Source organism: Arvicola amphibius, chromosome 3, assembly GCF_903992535.2.
Source record: "Arvicola amphibius chromosome 3, mArvAmp1.2, whole genome shotgun sequence".
In the NCBI taxonomy this organism is placed as follows: Eukaryota; Metazoa; Chordata; class Mammalia; order Rodentia; family Cricetidae; genus Arvicola; species Arvicola amphibius.
Genome location: NC_052049.1, coordinates 118,719,229 through 118,742,924, shown reverse-complemented (window position 1 = coordinate 118,742,924; position 23,696 = coordinate 118,719,229). Strand labels below are relative to the sequence as shown.

The 23,696-nt window shown below is 40.3% G+C and overlaps 1 protein-coding gene across 7 annotated transcripts in view; it reads left to right on the top strand.

The window, feature by feature from the left end:
* Bco2 (beta-carotene oxygenase 2) overlaps nt 1-23,696 on the top strand; it is a 29,269-nt gene that overhangs the window by 4,115 nt on the left and 1,458 nt on the right. For 2 of the 7 annotated variants that reach the window (XM_038324129.1, XM_038324131.1), the window contains 10 exons: nt 1,073-1,262; nt 8,253-8,464; nt 8,919-9,034; nt 9,814-9,916; nt 15,952-16,080; nt 16,877-17,037; nt 17,961-18,128; nt 21,804-21,941; nt 22,485-22,667; nt 23,370-23,480. In XM_038324129.1, the coding sequence (XP_038180057.1) occupies nt 1,099-1,262; nt 8,253-8,464; nt 8,919-9,034; nt 9,814-9,916; nt 15,952-16,080; nt 16,877-17,037; nt 17,961-18,128; nt 21,804-21,941; nt 22,485-22,667; nt 23,370-23,480 (1,485 nt within the window). In that variant the 5' untranslated portion in view covers nt 1,073-1,098. Of the gene's footprint in view, nt 1-1,069; nt 1,263-8,252; nt 8,465-8,918; nt 9,035-9,813; nt 9,917-15,951; nt 16,081-16,876; nt 17,038-17,960; nt 18,129-21,803; nt 21,942-22,484; nt 22,668-23,369; nt 23,481-23,696 lie in introns of those variants that run through there. The other 5 variants (XM_038324128.1, XM_038324130.1, XM_038324132.1 and 2 more) reach the window with 4 other exon arrangements.

Below are 23,696 nucleotides of genomic sequence, written 5' to 3'. Positions count from 1 at the left end.
CTCAGTTTCTTTCCACCTTTATTTTTTGAGATACTCTCTCTCTCTCTGACCCTGTAGCTGATAACTAACTTGGCTGAACCGGCTGGCCAGCAAACCATAGACTCTTCACTGTACCAGTGCTAGGGTAACAAGGCTTGCTGCCGCACCCAATGTTATTGTCACTCTTTATCTGAGTGTAGGAACTCAAGTCCCATGATTGCACAGTAAGCAATTTGCTGATTGACCTGCCTTCTGGTCCTCCCACTTCCCCCTGCTCTCCACCCACCCTTCTGAGACAGTATCTTACTTGGTAGTCCAGGATGGCCTTATATGCTCTTCCCTCTTCACTTTTTAAGTGCTAGTATTATAGTTGTGTGCCACCTCAACAGCCAAATATTCTTGTTTCTTTTCATATATACATATATATATATATATTTAATTAAAATAGAAGAAATTAAATCCAAATCTTGATAAATACATAGAGATCAAAGTGAAATCTTTGGGATGACATTCTGACTTACCTAAGGTACCATTATCAATAAAACTATGGTAATATTGAATGGCCACCATTTTCTCTCTAACAAATTGCTATTAGTACATCTATGGTTAATAACATGGGGGAGTTAATCTAGAAAAGGGAAAGAACTGTTCAACTATGAGAAATGACAATAGTAGTAATTAAGGAATTATGTTAACACTTCATGTTTTGGTTTGATTTTTTAAAATTTCCTTTTGGGAGGCACTGCAGGGGTGAGGGAAGGATATGGAGAGACTGAAAGGAGACTAGAATTAGGGTGCATGACATGAAATTCCCAAGGATTCAATACAGAATTTTAAAAGGAAAAAAAAGGAAAAGGAAAAGGTGAGAAGAATTTGGAGACTGTTTGGTTTAGGTTCACATTTCCCTCAAGCTCTCATTCCATAGAATTGCCTGGAGAGGTTTTATGTTAGCAGGAGGTCCTGTAAATATGTGTGTGTGTGCTTATGTCTATAGTGGAATAAACATGTTAACAAGAGATCCTGTAACAATATGTGTGTGTTCACTTGTGCACGCATGTGTGCTTTTCGCTCCTCTTTCACATTTTCGAAGAAGCACGTGGGAAGTACTCACCAAACACCATGTCGAGACAACAAAAGAGTCTGTTGTGCATTGCTCCACTGCTAAGCACGGTAGAGGAGACAATGGACACCATCTCCGCTCAAGTCCGAGGACACATTCCTGAGTGGCTCAATGGCAGTCTTCTTCGGGTTGGACCTGGGAAGTTCGAGTTTGGAAAGGATAAGTAAGCCTAGATTTTGGAGAACAATGTGGGCTTCATGGTGTAGTTTGGTTCTATGGAACATGCGTTCAACAATTTCTTCTCTGTGGTGGTTGCTGCAGATCTAGTGTTTCACTAGAGATGGGGAAATTGTTACCTATAAAAGAAAAAAAGGTTGTTTGTTTGTTTCTTTGTTTTTAAATCATTTTGCTCCCTCATGTGCAGCATGAATTGTGAATTTGAAGTTCACAAGGGAGCAACGCAAGGATCTCTGAGAAACCCCAAGGCCTGAAGGAAGGGCACGGCCTATACCTCGTACCTCTTTCTCTGCCACCCTGAACTTCCCAGACACAATGGCCTCTTTCAGTTCCACATATTTTTGCTTAATATCTTGGCATTGATGCTCTCTTACCTGTCTTCCTTCATCTTGTAGTCCTGATTTTTGTCCTTCTGATGTCAACTCAAATCTCACTTCCTTTAATGCCCCTGTGACTTCCATTCTAAGAACACCAAGACTGACTGTGTTACCAGTTCGTAGCACTTTCATTGCGAGTGTCCATTTACTCTATTGGCTTGGTTTTTTTCTGTTGTTTTTGTTTGTTTGTTTTTAGTTTTTAGGTTTTTTTGTTTTGTTTTGTTTCGAGACAGGGTTTCTCTGTAGCTTATCCTGGAACTCACTCTATAAAACCAGGCTGGCCTTGAACTCACAGAGATCCACCTGTCTCTGCTTCCCAAGTGCTGGGATTAAAGACACTTGACACCAGCGCCCAGCTGTTGGTTTGTTTTTAAAAATGACTTATTTACCATTTATTTTATTTGTGTGAGTGTTTTGCCTGCTTTGTAAGTATATGTATCATATAAATGCCTGGTGCCTGCAGAGATCACAAGAGGGTGTTAGATCTCCAGAAACTGGAGTTATGGGTGATTGTGAGTCACCTTGTGGGTGCCGGGAACTGAATCCATGTCCTCTGTAAGAGCAAAAAGAACAAGAACCACTGAGTCATTTCTCCAACCTTATTTGTTTTTGTTTATGTTAGCAGTGTTCCTTGGCTAGGATGTAAGATCCATGAGGGCAGAATGCTTCCTAATTTATCTAAATGTTCCCAATATCTCAAATCTTGCTAGCTAGCACTCAATAGGTAGATACACTGGGTAAAAACCCAGTAAGTCTTTAGGATATCATTTCTTTGTATGTCTGAGGGATATGAAATAATGGGCAGATGTGTCTATGGCTAGGAAGTAATCTGCTTTGTAACATTTTTAAATGTTGGAAATTTTTTGTATGAAAAATTTGAACTACAGCAAAGTTCCTTGGGTGGAGGTAGGGGTGAACATGTATTCTCTGACACATCTTCTTTAACACTTTTATGTTACTCCCTGCCAGCCTTCTCCACTGTTTCCATAGACTTACCTTTTAAAAAATGGCAGTCATCTGGACACCTGGAGAGATGTCTCAGTGATTTTGAGTTGCATTTGCAGAGGACCTTTGTTTGAGTCCCAGACCCATATGGTAACTTACAACCATCTGTAGCTTCAGTTCCAGGACATCTGAAGCCCCCTTCTGACCTCACTGAGCACCAGGCATGCACGTGGTACACATATATGCATGCAGGCAAGACACTAATATACATAAAACAAAATAAATCAATCAAAAAATCAATAAGAAGCCGGGCGGTGGTGGCGCACGCCTTTAATCCCAGCACTCGGGAGGCAGAGGCAGGCGGATCTCTGTGAGTTCGAGACCAGCCTGGTCTACAAGAGCTAGTTCCAGGACAGGCTCTAAAAAAAGCTGCAGAGAAACCCTGTCTCGAAAAAAACAAAACAAAAAAAATCAATAAGAAAAGAATTGCAGTCACCAGTAAAAATTTCTTTTGTTCTGCTTTTTAAAAAATTTATGCTATCATACCAGCAAGTTAGCTCAGTGAGTAAAGGTATTTGCTAACAAGCATGATGAGTCCAGGCCAGCCCACACGACAAAGGATAGAGCCAACTCCAGCAAGTTGTCTTTTGCCCTCTACACACATTCTCTGGCATATGTATTTATTTATAGATATACATACACACTTAAAATTTCACACTATAATAGCTTTATGTTGTTATAAAGTAGATATGATCATTATCTTATGTAAAACATAAACTTACTATCTTAACTACTTACAAGGGTGCAGTTCAGTAGCACTGAGTTCATTCATCCTTTTTTGCCACTATCATTACATCCATCCACAGAACTCATTTTAGTTTACAGAAATGAGCGTTCTACCAAAGAATTTCTTCCTTTCTTCCCTCGCTGTGCCACCTACCATTCTGCTTTTCTGTCAGCTACACCAGAGCATGTGCCTGGCTGTCACAGTCCATCATTCCTCTCCATCTGTTTTTGAAAAGAGGCCAAGGACCAAGAGAATGAGACATTCCCAGGGTAATTTCAGGATATATATTTCATACTTGCAGACATTTTAATTTGCTGAGCCTTGTAGTCAGTGGATAGGATGCACGAAATGCAGCGGAGTGCCCCACCCCATGCACAAGAGGCCTGCAGGGAGGTGCTTTAGAGGTCAGAGTGCTGGTGGGTGGAGAGGAGGATGGAGGCTGAGGCAGAGATTGAAAGTGGAGAAAAATCAAAGTACACAAACCAATAAATAACAGAGTGTAAAAGAAGTGGGAAAGCACAAATAGACACGAATGAGAGAGAACAAAGAAGTAATCATTGAAACAGGAAAAAAAACCCCAACAACTCCTAAGAGATTTTGTGGGTCTCAATGCAAGCATTTGAAAACCTTGAACAACTTTCTAGGAAATATGAATTACTAGAATGGATAAAGATAGGAAGTTTAAGAAGATTGACTTTTAGGCAGCTAAATATACTTATATATTTTCTTTTTTTTTGTTTTTAAAAGGCACAAGGGGCCAGGTGGTGATGGTGCACACCTTTAAAGCCCAGCACTCAGGATGCAGAGGCAGGTGGATCTCTGCTAGTTCTGGGCCAGCCTGGTCTACAAGACCTAGTTCTAGGACAGGCTCCAAAACTACAGAGAAACTCTGTGTCAAAAAACTACACACACACACACACACACACACACACAGTTAGTAATTTGACATTAATAAATTATTTATTAACAGAATCTAACATCACATTACAAATAAAATTCACAAAGACCAAGTAGAATGAAGTCTAAGAAATCAAGGTTGGCTCATCAATAGGAAACCTACCCATATTACATTCTTAATTGGTCTCAAGAAAAATAGTTATAAAAGTATCTTCATAGGTGCTGAGAAGACTTTTTGTTGAAATTCATTATTCATGTCTCATAAAATATTCCAGGAAAATCAGACTTAACAGATAGTTTCTTAACACAATTTCATAATGTGAATATATCTTCTCTCTTTCTTCATGCCTGTATTTTTATGTAAAAATAGCTAAATTGGGAACTGCTACAAGTGGTTTTTCCCCCCTATACCCAGGAAAGATGCTCAGGGTTTCCACTACTATGTGAAACTCAGCATCAAACCATATGTAAGTAACACAGTTAGATGAAAGGTATTGATTTAGGGACCAAAGCCTAAGAGAAGAAGTAAACCCTCTCCTTTCAAATGGTAGGTTAGTAAATCATAAAACCAAAATAAATAATAACACTAAACAAAACAGTAATATGCAAGGCAGCAGGCTGTAGACCCATGCTGGTGGAGAACACCACTCACGGTGGCAGTGGACTAAATACTTAGGAAAGGGACTAGGCTCTTGGTGTTCTGTGCTTAGAAATGGACAGCACATTTGGACAAATGGAAACGCCACCTCTTGTTCTTGAACAGAATGACAGCATTTTAAAGGTGCATTTCCCATTATTTATACATACATTATGATATTAATAAAAATTCCAACAAGCTATTTACCAGAAGTTAGACTAATTAATATCAAAGGTCATATGGAAAAATAAATATGCAAGAATTATCAAGAACACACTGAAAATGAAAATTGCTAATTTTATGCAAGATATCTAGAGTACTGTAAATTCTCTACAATTGAAATATTATGACATTGTTCATGAACAAGGAGTAGATGACAGAATAGGAAGCCAAAAAAACCAGACCCACAACTTACCAAACTGAGCATCTGATAAAGATGGCATCTGAAATTATGGAAAATAAAGGTACTTTTTCTTCTTTTTATATACATTTAAAAAAGTAGTAAAACATACAAAATTTAAAATTTACATCTTAACCACTTGTACAGTTCACTAGTGTCATGTATATTCACACTGTGAAACATTTTCAGAATTTCCTCATCTTGCAAAATTGGAACTAACAAGTTAACATCAATTTGTCATTTTTCCCATCCTCCAAGTTCATCAACCAACTTTATCCATGTTTTTATAAACCTCAGTACTTTGCTTTTAATTTTAAGGTACTTTTGTTTAGTGTGTGTAATTGCATGTTATGTGACTGTGCTTTTTTACCCACTGAGCCAGCTCTCCAGCCCCTTTGCCTACTTCTAAGGGTGTATATAAATAGATTATATAGTATCCGTACTTTTATGACTAGTCTATTTTATTTAACTTAATAATTCTCAAGCTTCATCTATGCTGTGACATATGATGGGGTTTTATTCCTTTTTAGTGCTAGATAATAATTAATATGGTATGTATTGCAGAGGAGGCAAAATTTTTCCTCATCCTCTTTTGGTCTTCACTAGTCCCAGGAATTAAATCAGCAATTGAGAGGGTTAAGAAGGGGGGAGGAAGTCATATAACCTCTGTTTGTTAGTGTTTGTATGTACTTGGGAACCCCTGTAAGAAAATGAAGAGCTGTTGAGCATGCTGCAGGCCTATGTTCTAGTATTTGGGAGGCTGGGGCAGGGAGATCACAAGTTTGAAGTTAGCTTCATCTACATAGCAAGTTCAAGGCCAGCCTGGGTTATGTAGTCAGACCCTGTTACAAATAAGGAGAGAGAGAGAGAGAGAGAGAGAGAGAGAGAGAGAGAGAGAGAGAGAGAGAGAGAGAGAGAGAGAGAGAGAGAGAGAGAGAGAGAGAGAGACAGAGACAGAGACAGACAGAGAGAGACAGACAGAGAGAGAGAGGAGAGAGACAGAGAGAGGGGAGAAAGCTCCTGGTTAGTAATTTGGCCAAAAGTAGTAAATTGTGAGAATGTGACAAGGGTTGGAGCTGGGCGGCTAGTTGTGGGAAAGTGACTGTCAAAGGGAATATAAGTCAGCTTACACTGTTTGTTTTCTCTTTGCTTAAACTCCCTGTCTCCAGGTACAGGGATGTCTATCTTCCTTCTCATATAGGGAGGCCATCTTTCATGAAGGAGTTTTCTTTTCTGCTTTTGGAAAGAAACTAGAAAGCCATAGTGTTTGTAGCTGCTGATCTTAAAGTGTTCCAAACTCAGAATAGTGTGTCAAAGTGGTATATTTGGGGGTAACATGCATGAACCTCTACAATCAGTTTATTTTCAGTCATCAATAGATGATGTGAAATTCCCTTCTGTATGCTGTGACTATCATTGGTTAATAAAGAAACTGGCTTGGCCCGATAGGGTAGAACAGAGCTAGGTGGGGAAAACTAAACTGAATGCTGGGAAAAAGGAGGCAAAGTCAGGGAGAAGCCGTGGAGCTGCCACCAGAGACAGACATGCCAAAATTTTGCCAGTAAACCACAGCCACGTAGCGATACACAGATTAATGGAGATGGGTTAGTTTAGGATATAACAGCTAGCCAGAAACACACTTAAGCTATTGGCCAAACAGTAATGCAAATAATATGGTTTCTGTGTGGTTATTTCGGGGCTGAGCAACCCGGAACAAACAAATGGCCTCCTACAACAAATAAATACATTTTTTTTTTGCTTCTGTTTTTTTGCTCTTGTAATGTTGATTTGAGTCTGAGAGAACAAAGACCAGCCCTGATTTCAGGAACCATTGTCTTTTCAGACAGTGATGTTAGCTTTTCTTGCCCATACTGATGACATCAAACATTTACTCTGTCAAACACAAGAAAGAAAAGCTCTTTTATTTGTTTATTTATTTATTTTTTGAGACAGGGTTTTAGCTCAGGGTGACTTAAAACTTATAGTCCCCTGTATCTACCTCTCCAGTGTTGAGATCACAAATATGTATCATTACACTGCTGTGATAAAATTTTTTCAAAACAGGGCTACATTTTTTTCTGCTTACGGGTTTTTGTGTTCCATGCTTTAATTTTTATTTTTTACATGTGCCATGGCATATATGTAGAGGTCAGAGGACAGTATGCAGGAGTCTGTTCTCTCCTTCCATCCTCTGGGTCCTGGGGATTGAATTCAGGCTTGCTAGCAAACACCTTTACCCTCTGCACCATCTTGCTAAACATGCTCCATCACTTTAATAGGTAATTTTTAGTGTAATTATAAGGTCAAAATGATTATGTAAAAAAATAAAATTGAAAAAACTATAATAAACAGAAAATTGAATGCATTTAAGGTGTGAGGATGAATGTTTTTTTTAGGAACTTGTTCTGATTTGGAAAATGCCAGGTTTTCTCTCTCCTCCTAGTCATAGGGAAAAAGAGAAAAATTATTATTTTTTTTCTTTTGGTTTTTCAAGACAGGGTTTCCCTGTAGCTTTGGAGTCTGTCCTGGAACTAGCTCTTGTAGACCAGGCTGGCCTTGAACTCAACAGAGATCTGCCTGCCTTTGCCTCCTGAGTGCTGGGATTAAAAGTATGCACTGTCACCACTTGGCATGCCCAGAATTATTTTAGGATTCACCTGTAGGTTTTTCCTTCAGCCCAGTGGAAAGTGAGCTTTTTGACAGGGGTTAAGAATCATAGGATCAGGGCCAGGAGAATATAAATTGCTCTTTCCTGTTGTAGCCCAGGGAATTCAGAACACTGTCATTCCTTAATTTCACATTCTCTGAGTTTTTGGTTGGTTCTGGGGACCCATGTTCTTGCCTATCTTTATATTTGGATGAGAGAAATATCATTTTGACCCCATGCTCCCCTTATTCCTAAGTTAGTTTCTATTGTCACCTCCCATTTGCAGATACAATCATTGGTTTGATGGAATGGCTTTGCTTCACCAGTTCAGAATGGAGAAGGGCACAGTGGCATACAGGAGCAAGTTTCTACAGAGTGATGCCTACAAGGCCAACAGTGCTGGAGACAGAATCGTCATCTCAGAATTTGGCACACTGGCTCTTCCTGACCCATGCAAGAATATCTTTGAGCGTTTCATGTCCAGGTTTGAGCCACCTGGTAAGGAGCCCTTAAAACGACAGTGATCATCATTTAAATTAGTATCTAAACACATGGAAATCTTGAAAATATACATTTTAAAAGTACATTATTATTTATGTGCATGTGTCTGTGATTGTGGGTGTCCGTGGAGGCCAGAAGAAGTTGTTGAGTGTCCTGGAGCTGGAGTTACAGATGGTTGTGAGTTGCCTATGTGGGTGCTAGGAAGAGAATTCAAGTCTTCCGGAAGGGCAATATGTGCTCTTAAATGTTGAGACATCTTTCCAGTCCTTGAAAAATACACTGTGAGTGTATGAGTGTGTGAGTGTGTGTTTGTGTGTGTGTGTGTGAAAGAGGGCATTGAAGATTTCTTCGTGTGTGTGTGTGTGTGTGTGTGTGTGTGTGTGTGAAAGAGAGAGGGCATTGAAGATTTCTTCCTCAGAGCATGTGGTTAATGTCTGCTACCTGATTTCAGTCATGACTGACAACACCAATGTCAACTTCGTACAGTACAAGGGTGATTACTACTTGAGCACCGAGACCAATTTTATGAATAAAGTGGACACTGAAACTCTGGAAAGGACAGAAAAGGTAATGTGTAGGCCCAAAATGAGTAAAATAGATCCCAATTTCCTTTTTATTCAGAGTACCTTATAGAATCTAGATAGCTAAGCAAGAAATTAGCGACTCATCTCCACAGAAACAAAAGCATTCGTTAATTTAGGCTGCCATCACCCTCTGGCAGGATTATAATGCTTGCAGGGTTAGTTTTCCTTAAAGATAATCCCAGACTCCTACCTTAGTTTTAACATCACAAGTCCAGGGTATAAGAAAATAGTCCTGACAGGCTCATGTTCTTCCTAGACCCATTAACTATCAGGCTAGAGGGTGTATTGACCCATATTGCCTTGGCACATTAATTATTGCATTTCAAGACAACTTGGTTGTTGATACCATGTCTTGCTCTGGAGCTCAGGTTGGCTCAGAACTCACCATGCACCTTAAGCTGACTTTGAATTTGTGATCCTCCTGTCTCAGTCTCCCAAGTGTTGGGATTATAGGTGCTTTCCACCACCTCAGACTAAAATTTTAATTTTATTTTTGATTATATTTGTTATGCTTATTTTGAACTTTGCTGTGGTATTAGATAAATCTGTACAGATGTTTTTGTTGGCAGCTGTGGTGCTGCTGTTTTTATTGTTTTCCATTTGTTATTTTTTAAGCAGGAAAAATAAAGTTTTGATTTCTCAGAGGTTTCTCACATCATACTTTCAACATAGGTGACATGCTTCTTTGATCTATGGTAGTTTATGTTAATAAAGATCTATTGTGAATCACTTAACAATTCTTAAATGGTCTTAAACCTGCAGGTGGACTGGAGCAAATTCATTGCTGTGAATGGAGCGACTGCACACCCTCATTATGACCCAGATGGAACAGCATACAATATGGGGAACACCTATGGGCCAAGAGGTAAAGTGAGGATGAAAGTATTTTTAGATAAAATTAAAAGTAAACTATTCCCCAAAGCTCCATTATGCTTAAAATATAAACAGGAAATATCACTTGAAAGGTTCCAAAGAGGCATTACTGAGGTTAAAATACATGATTTTTTATTAAGCATGTGTTCTGTGGTCCTTTTGTATCTATGCTTAGCAGCTGATTTCCTATATGTCTTTTTCAGTGTAACTTACATCTTTATGTTCCATTATGATTTTGGGTTTTATAAGCATCAAAGGCACATCTCTCTTGAATATAAAATTTAAAGACGTACTATATTGTAAAAGCAAGAAATGTAAAATGCTATAGAAAAGGGATGTAGGGGAGGGTCTACTGTCTATCACACAGAGTAATTAACAAAGTAAGTCAAGGTCAAGGCATTCACAACTCTGTACACCATATGCTAATCGTCTGTCTACTTCCAAACCTGCTACCAATTTGTTCCAGAATATTCCAATACCTAAGAATTACAGCTAATGTTTATTGAGTGCCTAAGATGGGCTAGGGATAAGCATATTTCTTTGTGCTTTCTTTTTTAATCTATATACACCAAATCCTGAAGTGTACAACCCTGTTATTACCTCCATTTTACAGATGAGGCCAGTGAACCCCGAGGATGTTTAAGTCATTTGCTTGAGCCAGTTTCCATGTTTCTAAAGCCGTACCTGAAACAAGGCCTGACTTTAAATACAAAGGCTTGCTATGAGTCATCCCATTTTATAGTCACCGAGTCCAGAAGGCTATAGTGATATTATTTAACATCCAGCCTCCACCCAGTCACCATTTCTCCCTCTGCTTGCTTAAGACCTTTAAAATTATACACCCACTCTCTCAGGGATGGCAAGTTGGTGTTCCTGTTTTTGAGAACATGTTCTCTGAACAAGAGTGTATTAGTTGAGAGTATTAGATATTTGTGACTATCTACCAGACTATTGTCTATAGTTAATATAACCTGTGTTATGGTTGTGGTATATCTTTGGTAAACTGTAGGCTTTGTGGATTGCTGCTCTTTAGGTCTACATCTGCACATAGGAGTCCATATGAAGATTTATGAAGTTTGGCTTAGGTACAGAAACTATGTCCCGAATACTCTTCCATGCAGCCTGTTTTCTTTGTTCTCAGATACTGATTCTTTAAAACTGTTATAGGAAACAGTAGACCTTCTTCTAATGGGTGTAGTAACACATGGAGACTAGAGGATGACCTGTGGGAGTCAATTCTTGCCTTTTACCGTGTGTGACCTGGGAATGGAACTCAGGTCATCAGACTTGGTGGCAAGTGCTTTTACTTACTGAATTCTTGCTAGCCTTTGGTGACCATTTCAAATCTAGCTATATATTGGATTCACTGGGGAACCATACAGTTACCTGGGTCTTTCCCTCAAAGACCAGAATTTAGTTAGTCTCTACATCACCTAAACCTGCTAAATTGGGAACGTTATTCTAACAAGACCACTGGGTTTTATGGACATTAAAGCTGACTTGGGTATATTTTTGTTTGTTTTGTTCCATCCATCACTTTTTTTTTCCCCTCATGGTTTATTTTTTTTATATTTAAAAATTTCCATCTCCTTCCCTCCTCCTCCCCCCTCCCTCCCTTCCTTCTCCCCCTTCCCTCCCCTCCCCTCCACCCATACCTCCCCTCCCTCCCTCTCAAGGCCAAGGAGCCATCAGGGTTCCCCACTCTATGCTAAGACCAAGGTCCTCCCAACTCCCCCCAGGTCCAGGAAGGTGATCGACCAAGCTGAGAAGGCTCCCACAGAGCCCGTCTATGCAGAGGAATCAGAGCCCAGAGCCATTGTCCTTTGCTTTTCAGTCAGCCCCCGCTGTTGGCCACATTCAGAGAGACGGGTTTGGTCGCATGATCCATCAGTCCCATTCCAACTGGAGTTGGTGATCTCCCATTAGTTCTGTCCCACCGTCTCCATGAGTGAACGCACCCCTCTCGTTCCTGACTTTCTCCCTCATGTTCTCGCTCCTTCTGCTCCTCATCAGGACCTTGGGAGCTCAGTCCAGTGCTCCAATGTGGGGCTCAGTCACCTTCCCCATCTGTCGCCAGCTGGAGGTTCCCTCATGGTCCTGACTTTCTTTCTCATGTTCTCTCTCCTTCTGCTCCTCATCAGGACCTTGGGAGCTCAGTCCGGTGCTCCAATGTGGGGCTCTGTCATTTTCTTCATCTATCGTCAGGTGGAGGTTCTATGGTGATATGCAAGAAATTCATCAGTATGGCTATAGGAACTGGCCTTTTCAGGCTCCCTCTCCTCAGCTGCCCAAGGAACTAACTGGGGGCGTCTCCCTGGAAACCTGGGAACCCCTCTAGGGTCAAGTCTCTTGACAACCCTCAGGTAGCTCCTTAAATTAAGATATATGCTTCCCTGCTCCCATATCCACCCTTCCTATATCCCAAGCACCCCATTCCTCCGAGCTCCCCCCGTTCTCCCCTTCACACTTTTCTCTCCCCATCTTCCCTTGGCCCAGTCTTGCCCAACCCTCAAGTTCCCAATTTTGCCTGGCGATCGTGTCTACTTCCAATATCCAGGAGGATTACTATATCTTTTTTTGGGAGTTCACCTTCTTATTATCTTCTCAAGGATCCCAAATTTATAGGCTCGATGTCCTTTAATTATGGCTAGAAACCGATTATGAGTGAGTACATCCCATATTCATCTTTTTGGGTCTGGGTTACCTCACTCAGAATAGTGTTTTCTATTTCCATCCATTTGCCTGCAAAATTCAAGATGTCATTGTTTTTTACCGCTGAGTAGTATTCTAGCATGTATATATTCCACAGTTTCTTCATCCATTCTTCCACTGAAGGGCATCTAGGTTGTTTCCAGGATCTGGCTATTACAAATAATGCTGCTATGAACATAGATGAGCATATGCTTTTGTTGTATGATTGGGCATCTCTTGGGTAGATTCCCAATAGTGGAATTGCTGGGTCCTGGGGTAGGTTGATCCCGAATTTCCTGAGAAACCGCCACACTGCTTTCCAAAGTGGTTGCACAAGTTTGCATTCCCACCAGCAATGGATGAGTGTACCCCTTACCCCACAACCTCTCCAGCAAAGGTTATTATTGGTGTTTTGGATTTTAGCCAATCTGACAGGTGTAAGATGATATCTCAAAGTTGTTTTGATTTGCATTTCCCTGATAGCTAGGGAGGTTGAGCATGACCTTAAGTGTCTTTTGGCCATTCGAACTTCTTCTGTTGAGAATTCTCTGTTCAGTTCAGCGCCCCATTTTTTAATTGGGTTAATTGGCATTTTACCATCTAGTCTCTTGAGTTCCTTATATATTTTAGAGATCAGACCTTTGTCAGTTGCAGGGTTGGTGAAGATCTTTTCCCAGTCAGTAGGCTGCCTTTGTGTCTTAGTGACAATGTCTTTTGCTTTACAGAAGCTGCTCAACTTCAGGAGGTCCCATTTATTCAATGTTGCCCTTAAGGTCTGTGCAGCTGGGGTTATGCGTAGGAAACGGTTCCCTGTGCCCATTTGTTGTAGAGTACTTCCCACTTTCTCCTCTATCAAGCTCAATGTGTTCAAATTAATATTGAGGTCTTTAATCCATTTGGACTTGAGTTTTGTGCATGGTGATAGATATGGATCTACTTTCATTCTTCTACAGGTTGACATCCAGTTATGCCAGCACCATTTGTTGAAGATGCCCTCTTTCTTCCATTGTGTACTTTTGGCTCCTTTATCAAAAATCAGGTGTTCATAGGTTTGTGGTTTAAGATCTGGGTCTTCTATACGATTCCATTTCACTTTTTAATCATTTGAAAAATCCACTTCTTATTAACTTTGTTAACCAAGTAGTTTACTTTTAAACTTATTTGTTATTTGGAATATATCATTCTTAGTTATATATCTTAAAATAGCAACCAGATCATCAATCTCAACCTAATGCATCCAAGAGTCATCTAGAATGTTTGCTATCAGGATAGAGCATGGGCTCCATCCATCTTTAGGGATTCTGGTTCAGCAGAACTGAAAAGAGGCCAAGAATCTGCACCTTTACTATGGATCCCAGGGCATCTTGATGCAAATAGTCTCTGGATCTCACTAAGAAACTCACTAAGACTGCCCATGCTTGTTACTTTGCCTCAACTTCCTGTTTATAGAAACTCCTGGAGACTGTCAGAATCAGACTCAAGGTGCTGGGCAAGGCAGCTCCCTTTCACATTGCTCATCGTATTAGATACCTGTCTTGCATAATGCCTTCAATATGCCTTCAGTGCCCTGTAGTTCAGTGACTGTTTAAATTCAGTGAACTGGATAATCCAATTGCAAGCCCTGGGGTGCCTTTTATATTCTAATCCCAACTAATACCAAACCTGCATCTGTTTTCTCATTTGATTATCTGGTTCAGTGAGATGGTTTTGAACTGGAACTTAATGTATATGTAGTTGCAGGGAGCCTGAATACCTGGGATACATTTAGATACATAATAATTCTGTCTGTAATTTTTAAAAGGCCTGAAATTATTTACTTTTAAGAGTTAAAAGTTGGACCGTGAGGGAACCTCCAGCTGGCGACAGATGGGGAAGGTGACTGAGCCCCACATTGGAGCACTGGACTGAGCTCCCAAGGTTCTGATGAGGAGCAGAAGGAGCGAGAACATGAGGGAGAAAGTCAGGAACGTGAGGGGTGCGTTCACTCATGGAGACGGTGGGACAGAACTAAAGGGAGATCACCAACTCCAGTTGGAATGGGACTGATGGATCATGCGACCAAACCCGTCTCTCTGAATGTGGCCAACAGCGGGGGCTGACAGAGAAGCAAAGGACATTGGCGCTGGGCTCTGATTCCTCTGCATGGACGGGCTCTGTGGGAGCCTTCTCAGCTTGGTCGATCACCTTCCTGGACCTGGGGGGAGTTGGGAGGACCTTGGACTTAGCATAGAGTGGGGAACCCTGATGGCTCCTTGGCCTTGAGAGGGAGGGAGGGGAGGTATGGGTGGAGGGAAGGGGAGGGAAGGGGGAGAAGGTGGGGCGGGAAGGGGGAGAAGGAGCGGAGGGAGGGGGAGGAGGAGGGAAGGAGATGGAAATTTTTAAATATAAAAAAAAATAAACCATGAGAAAGAAAAAAAAAGAGTTAAAAGTTGTAGAAAGAGACCAAGGAATAAATGGGCAAATCATAACCAAGTTTTAGCCTTTTCAGATATTTTAAGGTCCTCTTTAGAAATTTAGCAGAATTTCTTAGAATATTTTATCAACCCAGTTAGTTTTTAATACTTAAAACTATGTTCTTCATATTAATTTATCACTATTCTTGTCTATCATTTTTGTCACTGTTTAAAACATGATGCTTCCTATATATGAAGTGTTCTCTCAAAACCTAGCTATCTCTCTCCACCCTGGGCATCTGCAGTAATGTGTACCTCTTACTCACCTGCTCCAGGACCTTACTTGAATGGCATCAGCTTAGGGAAGCCTTCCCAGACTACCGTATTTAAAATGGCAAACAGGAATGCCCACCCATTCACAATCACTGCAGCCCCATTCCTAGTTGTTTTTACATTGCAATTCATATCACCATCGGGTACATTGCATTTTTGCTCGTATGTTTTATTAGAATTTGAGTTTTAGAGATGAATAGATTTTATCTGTTCTGTGTACTGCTGCATATAAGAGTTTGAAATATAGTGTTTAGAATTCTTAGGACAGTGTTTGCAATATGATTGGTGACCAGTAAATGGCTGCAGAATAAATGAACTAAGAAAAATATGTTGGCTATTTTGTTCCTTTAGAACAATGGAGATTGTGAAATTCTGTGTTATGCAAGTTCATCATGTCCTACACTGCAAATTATAATACCAGGAAGATAGTTCAGTATCACCTAAATATTTATTCATTCACCGAGTAGCTACATAAATGTGTGCTATCAGTTAATCCATCAGTAGCTATTTCTAGCATGCTCATTAAATGCCAAGCCCTCTCAAGGGCACAGGTTATCTTTCATTCTAGAATGTATATAAAAATGGTAAAGAGAGAAACTTTGTGGTACAGGTTCTTGCTATAATATTATTCGGGTTCCGCCGGGGAAGACAAAGCCCGGGGAGACGATTCATGGAGCACAAGTGCTGTGTTCTATTGCTTCCGCAGAGACCATGAAGCCTTCCTACTACCACAGCTTTGGTGAGTCTATGGAGGAGGCTAGTTGCACTGGGCTCTGAGTTAATGTTGCTGTATCAGAAAGATTATTTTTGACAAGTACCATCTGATAATTTATCAGAGTATTGTGATAATGAGATCAAGATTGCATTAATACCAGTTAAGTTATTCTGTTTAGTCATGTACTCCTTATGCTAGCCTGCAGATTGCTTGAAGAGACATATCTGCTTAATGTAAGTAGTTACTAGAAACATAAATTGATAATTAATAATTTTAGTCAATATAAAAATCTTAAAATAATAGTCAAACATGAAAAAGGTCTTGACTATTTCATGTGTGTATGTAGGGAGAACCTTATATTTTGTAAAGAGTGTGTTTCAACCTTTAAAAATAGTGTTTTGTTAAGTTTTGAGATGTTTCAGCCTTTATTCAGAACATTTACTTTATGTATTGTAAATTGTGGTAGCCAAAATATCTCTATATGTAGTGTGCACAGGAAAAGGACTGAGTAGTAAGTACACCGAGCATAGACAGCACTTTAACATTGTTCTGCTTTCTGTTCTCCTTAAACCAGAACAATTTAAAATAGAAAAAAAAAAGCCCAACTAAGGACATTAACCTAAGTCTTCTTAACAGTTCTCTTTTCTATGTAGAAACAGGAAATATGTCCAGTTGAGCTGGGAAATAGCGAGGTATTTTTGGATGGTGTTTACTTAGGTCAGCAGTGGCATGCCCTGTCATTCAGACAGGCCCCTCACTGCCACATCTCAGTCACTCTATCTTGCCAAGTAACATTCGATTGTTTCCTGGAACCTTTTAGGAATGACAGAAAACTTCATCATCTTCATTGAACAGCCTCTAAAGATGAAGCTGTGGAAAATGGTCTCTTCTAAAATCCGGGGGAAGGCCTTTGCTGATGGGATAAGCTGGGAGCCCCAGTATAACACACGGTTTCATGTGGTGGATAAACACACTGGACAGGCTGAGTATTTGAGCATGCTTGTAATGAAAATCTGCCCTTGAAGTTGATTTCCGCAGGGCTGAGTTTTCACCATCATACATTATTTTTTAAAGATATTTCTAATTAAGGGTATTACTTTCTTTTTCTGGTGGATTGGCCACTAATTAGCCATCACAGTGGATGTTGTATGTTGGAAATCTGTGGGGAATGTTTTTACCCCTCCAAAGGATTGCACTGAAAGGGTACAGGGAGCGCTCCTCACAGGTTTTCTTGTGCCATGATAGTGCAGGGGTGCAGTTAATGCAACTCTCCTGTCACTTCTGCAATGACACTTTGAAGCTTAAGTAGCTATTTCTGGAACTTGTTGGTGTGCCAGTATCATAACCCCACTGAAGTCCAGCATATTGATGGAGTATCTTCTTATGTCCCCATTAGTAATAGCGCCATTGTACTTGTCTTTGTTCATCTCTAAGACGATATCATCCTAAATTTAATTTTCCCTGATTTCATTACAAAATTATTTCATTACAAAATAATGAGTGGATTTTTCAATTAGTCAATTTATAATAAACATCCAAAGTAACAGTACTTTCCATTAATCTTGTAATTAGAGTCCAGGATCTATTTATCCTGTAAAATTATTAGACCACACATTTCAGGAGGGCTTTTAAATTAGTCACAATGATGGATTGGTTGTGTCAAACAGCCTCAGTTCACTGATAAGCATGAAATGAGATGACTTAAGCAAGCAATGCTTAAATCATTTGCCTTTGTGTGCTGATGTTTCTTCCTTTGTACCTACTGACCATGGCATGTAAGTGGAGGGTGGATATCCTCCTATGAGCTTTGTAGATTTATTCCTGAAGGAGAACAGAAAAGAGGGGAAGGGAAGGGAAAAGAAGGAGAACTGAGTGTCTTCCTAAATTGTTTGTGTGCCCTGCAGACTCTCCCAGGAGTGTATTATAGCAAACCTTTTGTTACCTTTCATCAAATCAATGCCTTTGAGGACCATGGCTGTATCGTGATTGATCTGTGCTGTCAGGATGACGGGAGAAGCCTGGAAGTTTACCAACTACAGAATCTCAGGAAAGCAGGGGAAGGGCTCAATCAGGTAAACATATGAACTCCTCTGTCTTCTGAGTGCTGGGATTAAAGGTGTGTATCACCATACCAGGCATTAACATTTTATTTTTAGGGTGTTGCTTGCTCTATATTAATTAATGGATTGTTATAGAGCAGATTTAAGTTTAAAGAAAAAAAACCAAACTGAAATCATGGAGTGTTTCCCCCATGTATTCCTCTTCCCTAGTTTCTCTAATATCAATATTGTAAATTTTGGATTATTTATTGTTATTGTATGTATGCATATGCATGGTGTGCGTGTGTGCGTGTGTGTGTGTGTGTGTGAGAGAGAGAGAGAGAGAGAGAGAGAGACAGACAGAGAGAGAGAGAGAGAGAGAGAGAGAGAGCGCGCATGGGTGACATAGCGTGCGAGTAAAGGTAGTGAAAGTAAGAGACAACTGTCAGAAATTGGTTCTCTCACTGTGGGATCTAGGATTAAACCCAGGCTGTAGGGCTTGGGTAGCAAACCATTTTACCTTTTGTAATTGTTGTTGTTGTTTTTGCTTTTTGTTGTTGTTGTTGTTTTGAACAGGGTTTCTCAGTGTAGCCCTGGCTGTCCTGGAACTCCCTGTGTAGACCAGGCTGGCTGCCAACTCAGATCTACCTGCCTCTGCCTCCTGAGTGCTGGGATTAAAGATGAGTACCTTCATTGTCTGACTCAATTTTATGATTTGAACCATCATTTCACCAACCCAATATTATTATATTAGCACCTTCCCTTGTTGTGAAACACTTGTTGTATTTGATGAGTCAGTACTGATCTATTCTTACTAACTAAACTCCACAGTTCTTAGGGCTCACCCTTTGTGTTAAATAATCTGCGGTCTCTATGGTTCTGTCTGTTTCACACTGTGTGTAGTCCAGGCTGGCCTTGAACATGCATCATCTTCCTTCCTCACCCTCTGGAATGATGGGATTAGAGCTGTGCAGCACCCTGCCCAGTTTAGGCTGACTCACTTCTTTCTCCCTGCCTCCCTCCCTCCCTCCCTGCCTCCCTCTCTCCCTCTCTCCCTTCTTTTTTTAGTCATATGCATTTGTGGTTCCTCCATGTCTTGTGTGTGTTGATAGTTTTATATTTATTTTATTATTGAGCAATAGTGTCTTGTGTATGCTAGTTGACTATCTATTCACCTATTGAAGAATATCTTGCTAGTTTACAATTTTGGTGAATATGACAAAAATTGTTACAAACATTTGTGCACAGTTTGCATGTAAACATAAATTATCAATAGATAACCTTTTTTGAGACAGAGTCTCCTGAAGTTCAGGCTAGCCTTGGACTCACTGTATAGTCAAGACTGGCCTTGAACCCTGGTCCTATTGCCTCTGTCTTTCTGGTATTACAGTCATGTGGCAATGCATCCAGCCTTAGAATTTTTAAAAAGTATTTATTTTGTTACATTAGGAAAGTTCCCTTTTCTGCTTCTATATTACTAAGAATTTTGGTCATGAATAAATATAGCAGTACATATTTTTTTCTCACTATTGAGAGTACTATATGGATTTTATCCCTTTTTTATTAATGTGATGAAGAATACTGGTTCCTTCTTTTAAAAAGTGTTTATAAAGTTCATATGGTGGCAGATATCGTTAATCTCATTATTTGGAAGTAGAGGCCGTCAAGTCTCTATAAATTCCAGGCCAGATTGTTTACATAGTAAGTTTCAGGTCAATTGTCTCAGAAGAAAAAAATGGTTGAAGCTGGGCCTTGTGGTTCAGGTTTATAATCCCAGATAATTTGCAGGCTCAGGCAGAGGATCACAGTTTCTGGGATCTACCTGTCTCTACCTCTCTTTTCCCAGTAGAAGCTGGGTCACTGTAGATATAAAGCAAACATCTAACCTGGCTTTTATATGAATTCCGGGAATTCAAACTCAGGCTCCCATGCTGTGTGACAAGTGCTTTACCCACGGGCTCCTGTCCCGCACCAGTGTTGTTCTTTGTATTAAAGTAATAACCATGTCAGTGGGTGTGGAGTGGTAGCTGTGGTTTCATTATTTACATTTCTCAAATGACTAAAATGTTGAACATCTCATTAGGTCCTGAGGGTAAGAGTTGCCTCTAAAACCTGGTACATCTGCGGATTTCCTTTCCCTCTTAAATCCCATGGTCCTTCCTGGTCTTTCTAGCTTATCACTGCTTCTAAACTCCTATTTTTAAACATTTTATCTGGATTTTTCTTCTTTTAGTTCTTCTCAGAGGAGTGGTTGGTTCACATCACCTGACCCAACCTTAATTGTCTTCTGTTTAGCTAAGGTTTTACAAAAGAAGCAATGTTGATAAAAGATGACTTTTATTTTTAATTTAAAAATTTATTTTATTGAGACAGGATTTCTCTATGTAGCCCTGGCTGTGCTGGAACTCACTCTGTAGATCAGGCTGGTCTCAGACTCAGAGATCCGCCTGCCTCTGCCTCCCAAGTGTTGGGGTTAAAGGCGTGCGCCACCACTGCTTCGCTAAAACGTCAATTTTAAAGGGTCAATTCTTTATAAAGTTTAAGGGTAATATCTAGAGGTTTCAAAAAATTCAAATAAAGAATAGCATGTATTTTACTCAGTGAAATCATTTTTATGTGGGATGGAGGTGACATGGGGTAGGTAGGTAAGGAAATGGCACAATTTGTTCTCCGTCTTATAATATTTCAAGAGAAAAATTATGCTTAAAGTTCATGGTCACAGATACTGTGCATTTTTCCTTTGTGTCTTCTGCTTAAACGCCGTCTTAGTATCCAGACTATTTTGGAGTTCCTCTGGCTGCCCATAGCATCAGCAGTTCACGAGGAGGACTCACAAGACTGAGCGTAACAACACAGTGCATACAAAAAGAAGGATCTGGAGGAAGCCAGGCTTCCTAGTATAGCTACACAGGGCACATATAAAGAACTAGTCCTGACACCATGTGTGACCTGTTACCTTTTTGGGAAGTTCACAGACCTGGTTTTTCAGGGTCTTACTGGGAATCAGTCATTTAGGCATCTAGCCAACAGGTTCTGAATAACTAACCTTAGGTCCTGAAATTCTAGACTCCCAGGGGAACTCAGATGTTAATCTTTTTTTTTTTCCAACTGAAGAATAAATCCTGGGACTTGTACATGCTAGGCAAGCGCTATACCTTTGAGCCACATCCTTAGCCCCCAGGTGCTCTTTTTAAATAACATCATCATCACAAACTATATTTATTTACTACACAGTGTCATTCAAATACTCTTATCACACACAGCAGCCTAAGAACTCAGTTTCTGGGAGCCAGCTAAGAGTTAGTCTTGGAAATTGACCTTGCTCAAGAATGTGTAGGGTTTAAGCAGTCCTATCCTGCTAAGTTGTCGCTTCTCTGAACCAGCAAACATGAAAAAAGACCCTTCTCTTGTTTCTGTCTGTTTCTGGAACCTTTGACTATATATCATTGATTTATTTGATGCTAATTAATAAATATTTAATTTTATAGTTATTAGTCCACCACTAGAATACAAATTTCATGAAATTCAGTGTTGGATTCCCAGTTTTGAAATAATACTTCACCTACAGCAGGTACTCAATAAATATTTGCTGAATGAATGAGTTGGAATTATTATTTGTACAATTCTAGTAATGACTGAATTTAAGTTTCTAGTTTATTATCCTAGGGATGACATTTCCCCATCTGTTTATTTCTCTCTTCTGAACAGGTCTATAATTCAATGGCAAAATCTTTCCCTAGAAGATTTGTTTTGCCCTTAGATGTTACTGTGGATGCCCCTGTGGGAAGGAACCTCAGCCCACTGTCCTATTCTTCAGCCAGTGCCGTGAAACAGGGCAATGGAGAGGTAAGCTTCCTATGGACATCAGTCTAAGGATGTGGATTTTAGTGACATCACTTTATTCTTTGGCTCTTCTCCAAATTTCTGGTACCCAGAAGGTTTCATAACATTTGTCTGAGCTTGGGTGAGATCATGGAAACTTGTTTGGACAAGAGTCGCAGAAACTGGGTGGGATGGACACCATGTTTGACCATGCCTTCTCTGCTCAGGGCCTGAAATATGCAGCTTGCCAGTGGTTGTGGAATGTGTGAACTTTTGAGATTGATCCAGCCTCCCCCACATTCTAGAGACACTGCTTTTCCCACGGAATGCAGAAACACTTTGCATCTTGTTGTCATTTGACATCTTAGTCACAACCTGACAGTGTTCTCTGCATGCACGTGCACTATGGAAAGGGGAACAATGCGAAACATGATGTAGAACGTTAGTTCTCAGATCCTGTTGCAACGTACAGAGTAGTGTGTCCTTACTCTAAAGAAGTGAAAGAGGATTAAGAGAAAATAAGGAGAATTAAGCAGCCACTTTTAACCCTTTGGGGATCTCTCTTAGATCTGGTGCTCTCCTGAGAATCTACACCATGAGGACCTCGTAGAGGAAGGAGGGATTGAATTTCCTCAGATCAACTATGGCCGATTTAATGGCAAAAAGTATAATTTCTTCTATGGCTGTGGTTTTCGGCATTTGGTGGGGGATTCCCTGATTAAGGTTGACGTGGTGAACAAGACACTAACGGTAATGAAGATCCCTTTTCTTACTTTTTCAAAGACCTGCTCTGCCCTTTGAATTATTTCTGTTTTATTTAAAGTAGTTCCTCAGATGTATTAGTTTTCTTAAAATTTTTAATATCTGTTTATTTATGTGTATGTGTTTGTAGCTGAGTGTATTACGTGTACTGCATGTGTGCAGGAGCCTGTGGAGGTTGAAGGAGGACATCTGATCCCCTGGAGCTGTGATTACAGGAAATTGTGAGCTGTTGTGTGGGTGCTGGGGACTGAACCCGGATCCTCTGAAAGAAGGGCCAGTGTTCTTACTGCTGATCTGCCTCTGTTGCCCAGTTTACTTTGGATTCTTTAATTTTAAACAGTTCAGCTGTTTTCCTAGGTTTGAGAATACTGAATCACTTAAGCAGGGGATTGGTTTCCTGTGAGAAATCTAAAGGAAAGCCAAAGCTTGGGAAATAATGGAAAAATTGATGTCATTTTCTGGAGGATTTATGGGGTGAAGGTTGATGGGAAATCATATTAGATGGTGATCTAGAGGCAGCAGAGGCTCCTCTTACCTACATTTAATGCAGTAAGCCTAGGTTTGTGGTCGCTGTTGGAGCATCCTGTTGTCAGCCCAGCTTATGCTGTGAGTGACAAACGCTGTAGAATGCCCCCCAGTCCTCCTCACCTTTCATCAGATGCCTTTTCTGTGTGTTGGCGGGACTTGCAGGTTTGGAGAGAAGATGGCTTTTATCCCTCAGAGCCCATTTTTGTTCCGGCACCAGGAGCTGATGAGGAGGATGCTGGGGTTGTTCTTTCTGTGGTGATCACTCCCAAACAGGTATGTTTATTTGCCTGTCACTGATCATAGCAACACAGCAGGAGGGCATGGAGCGCCATGTGGAGTGATGCAGCCCATAGTCTATTGTGATGCCTATGGCATCTTCTCTGTCCTCTTCCCCTTTTGACTGTGTACATTTCCCCCACTTTCAAAATCATAGTCCATACTTAAATACGGCTTCAAGTCCCATTTGTAAACTCATAACAACATGATGTC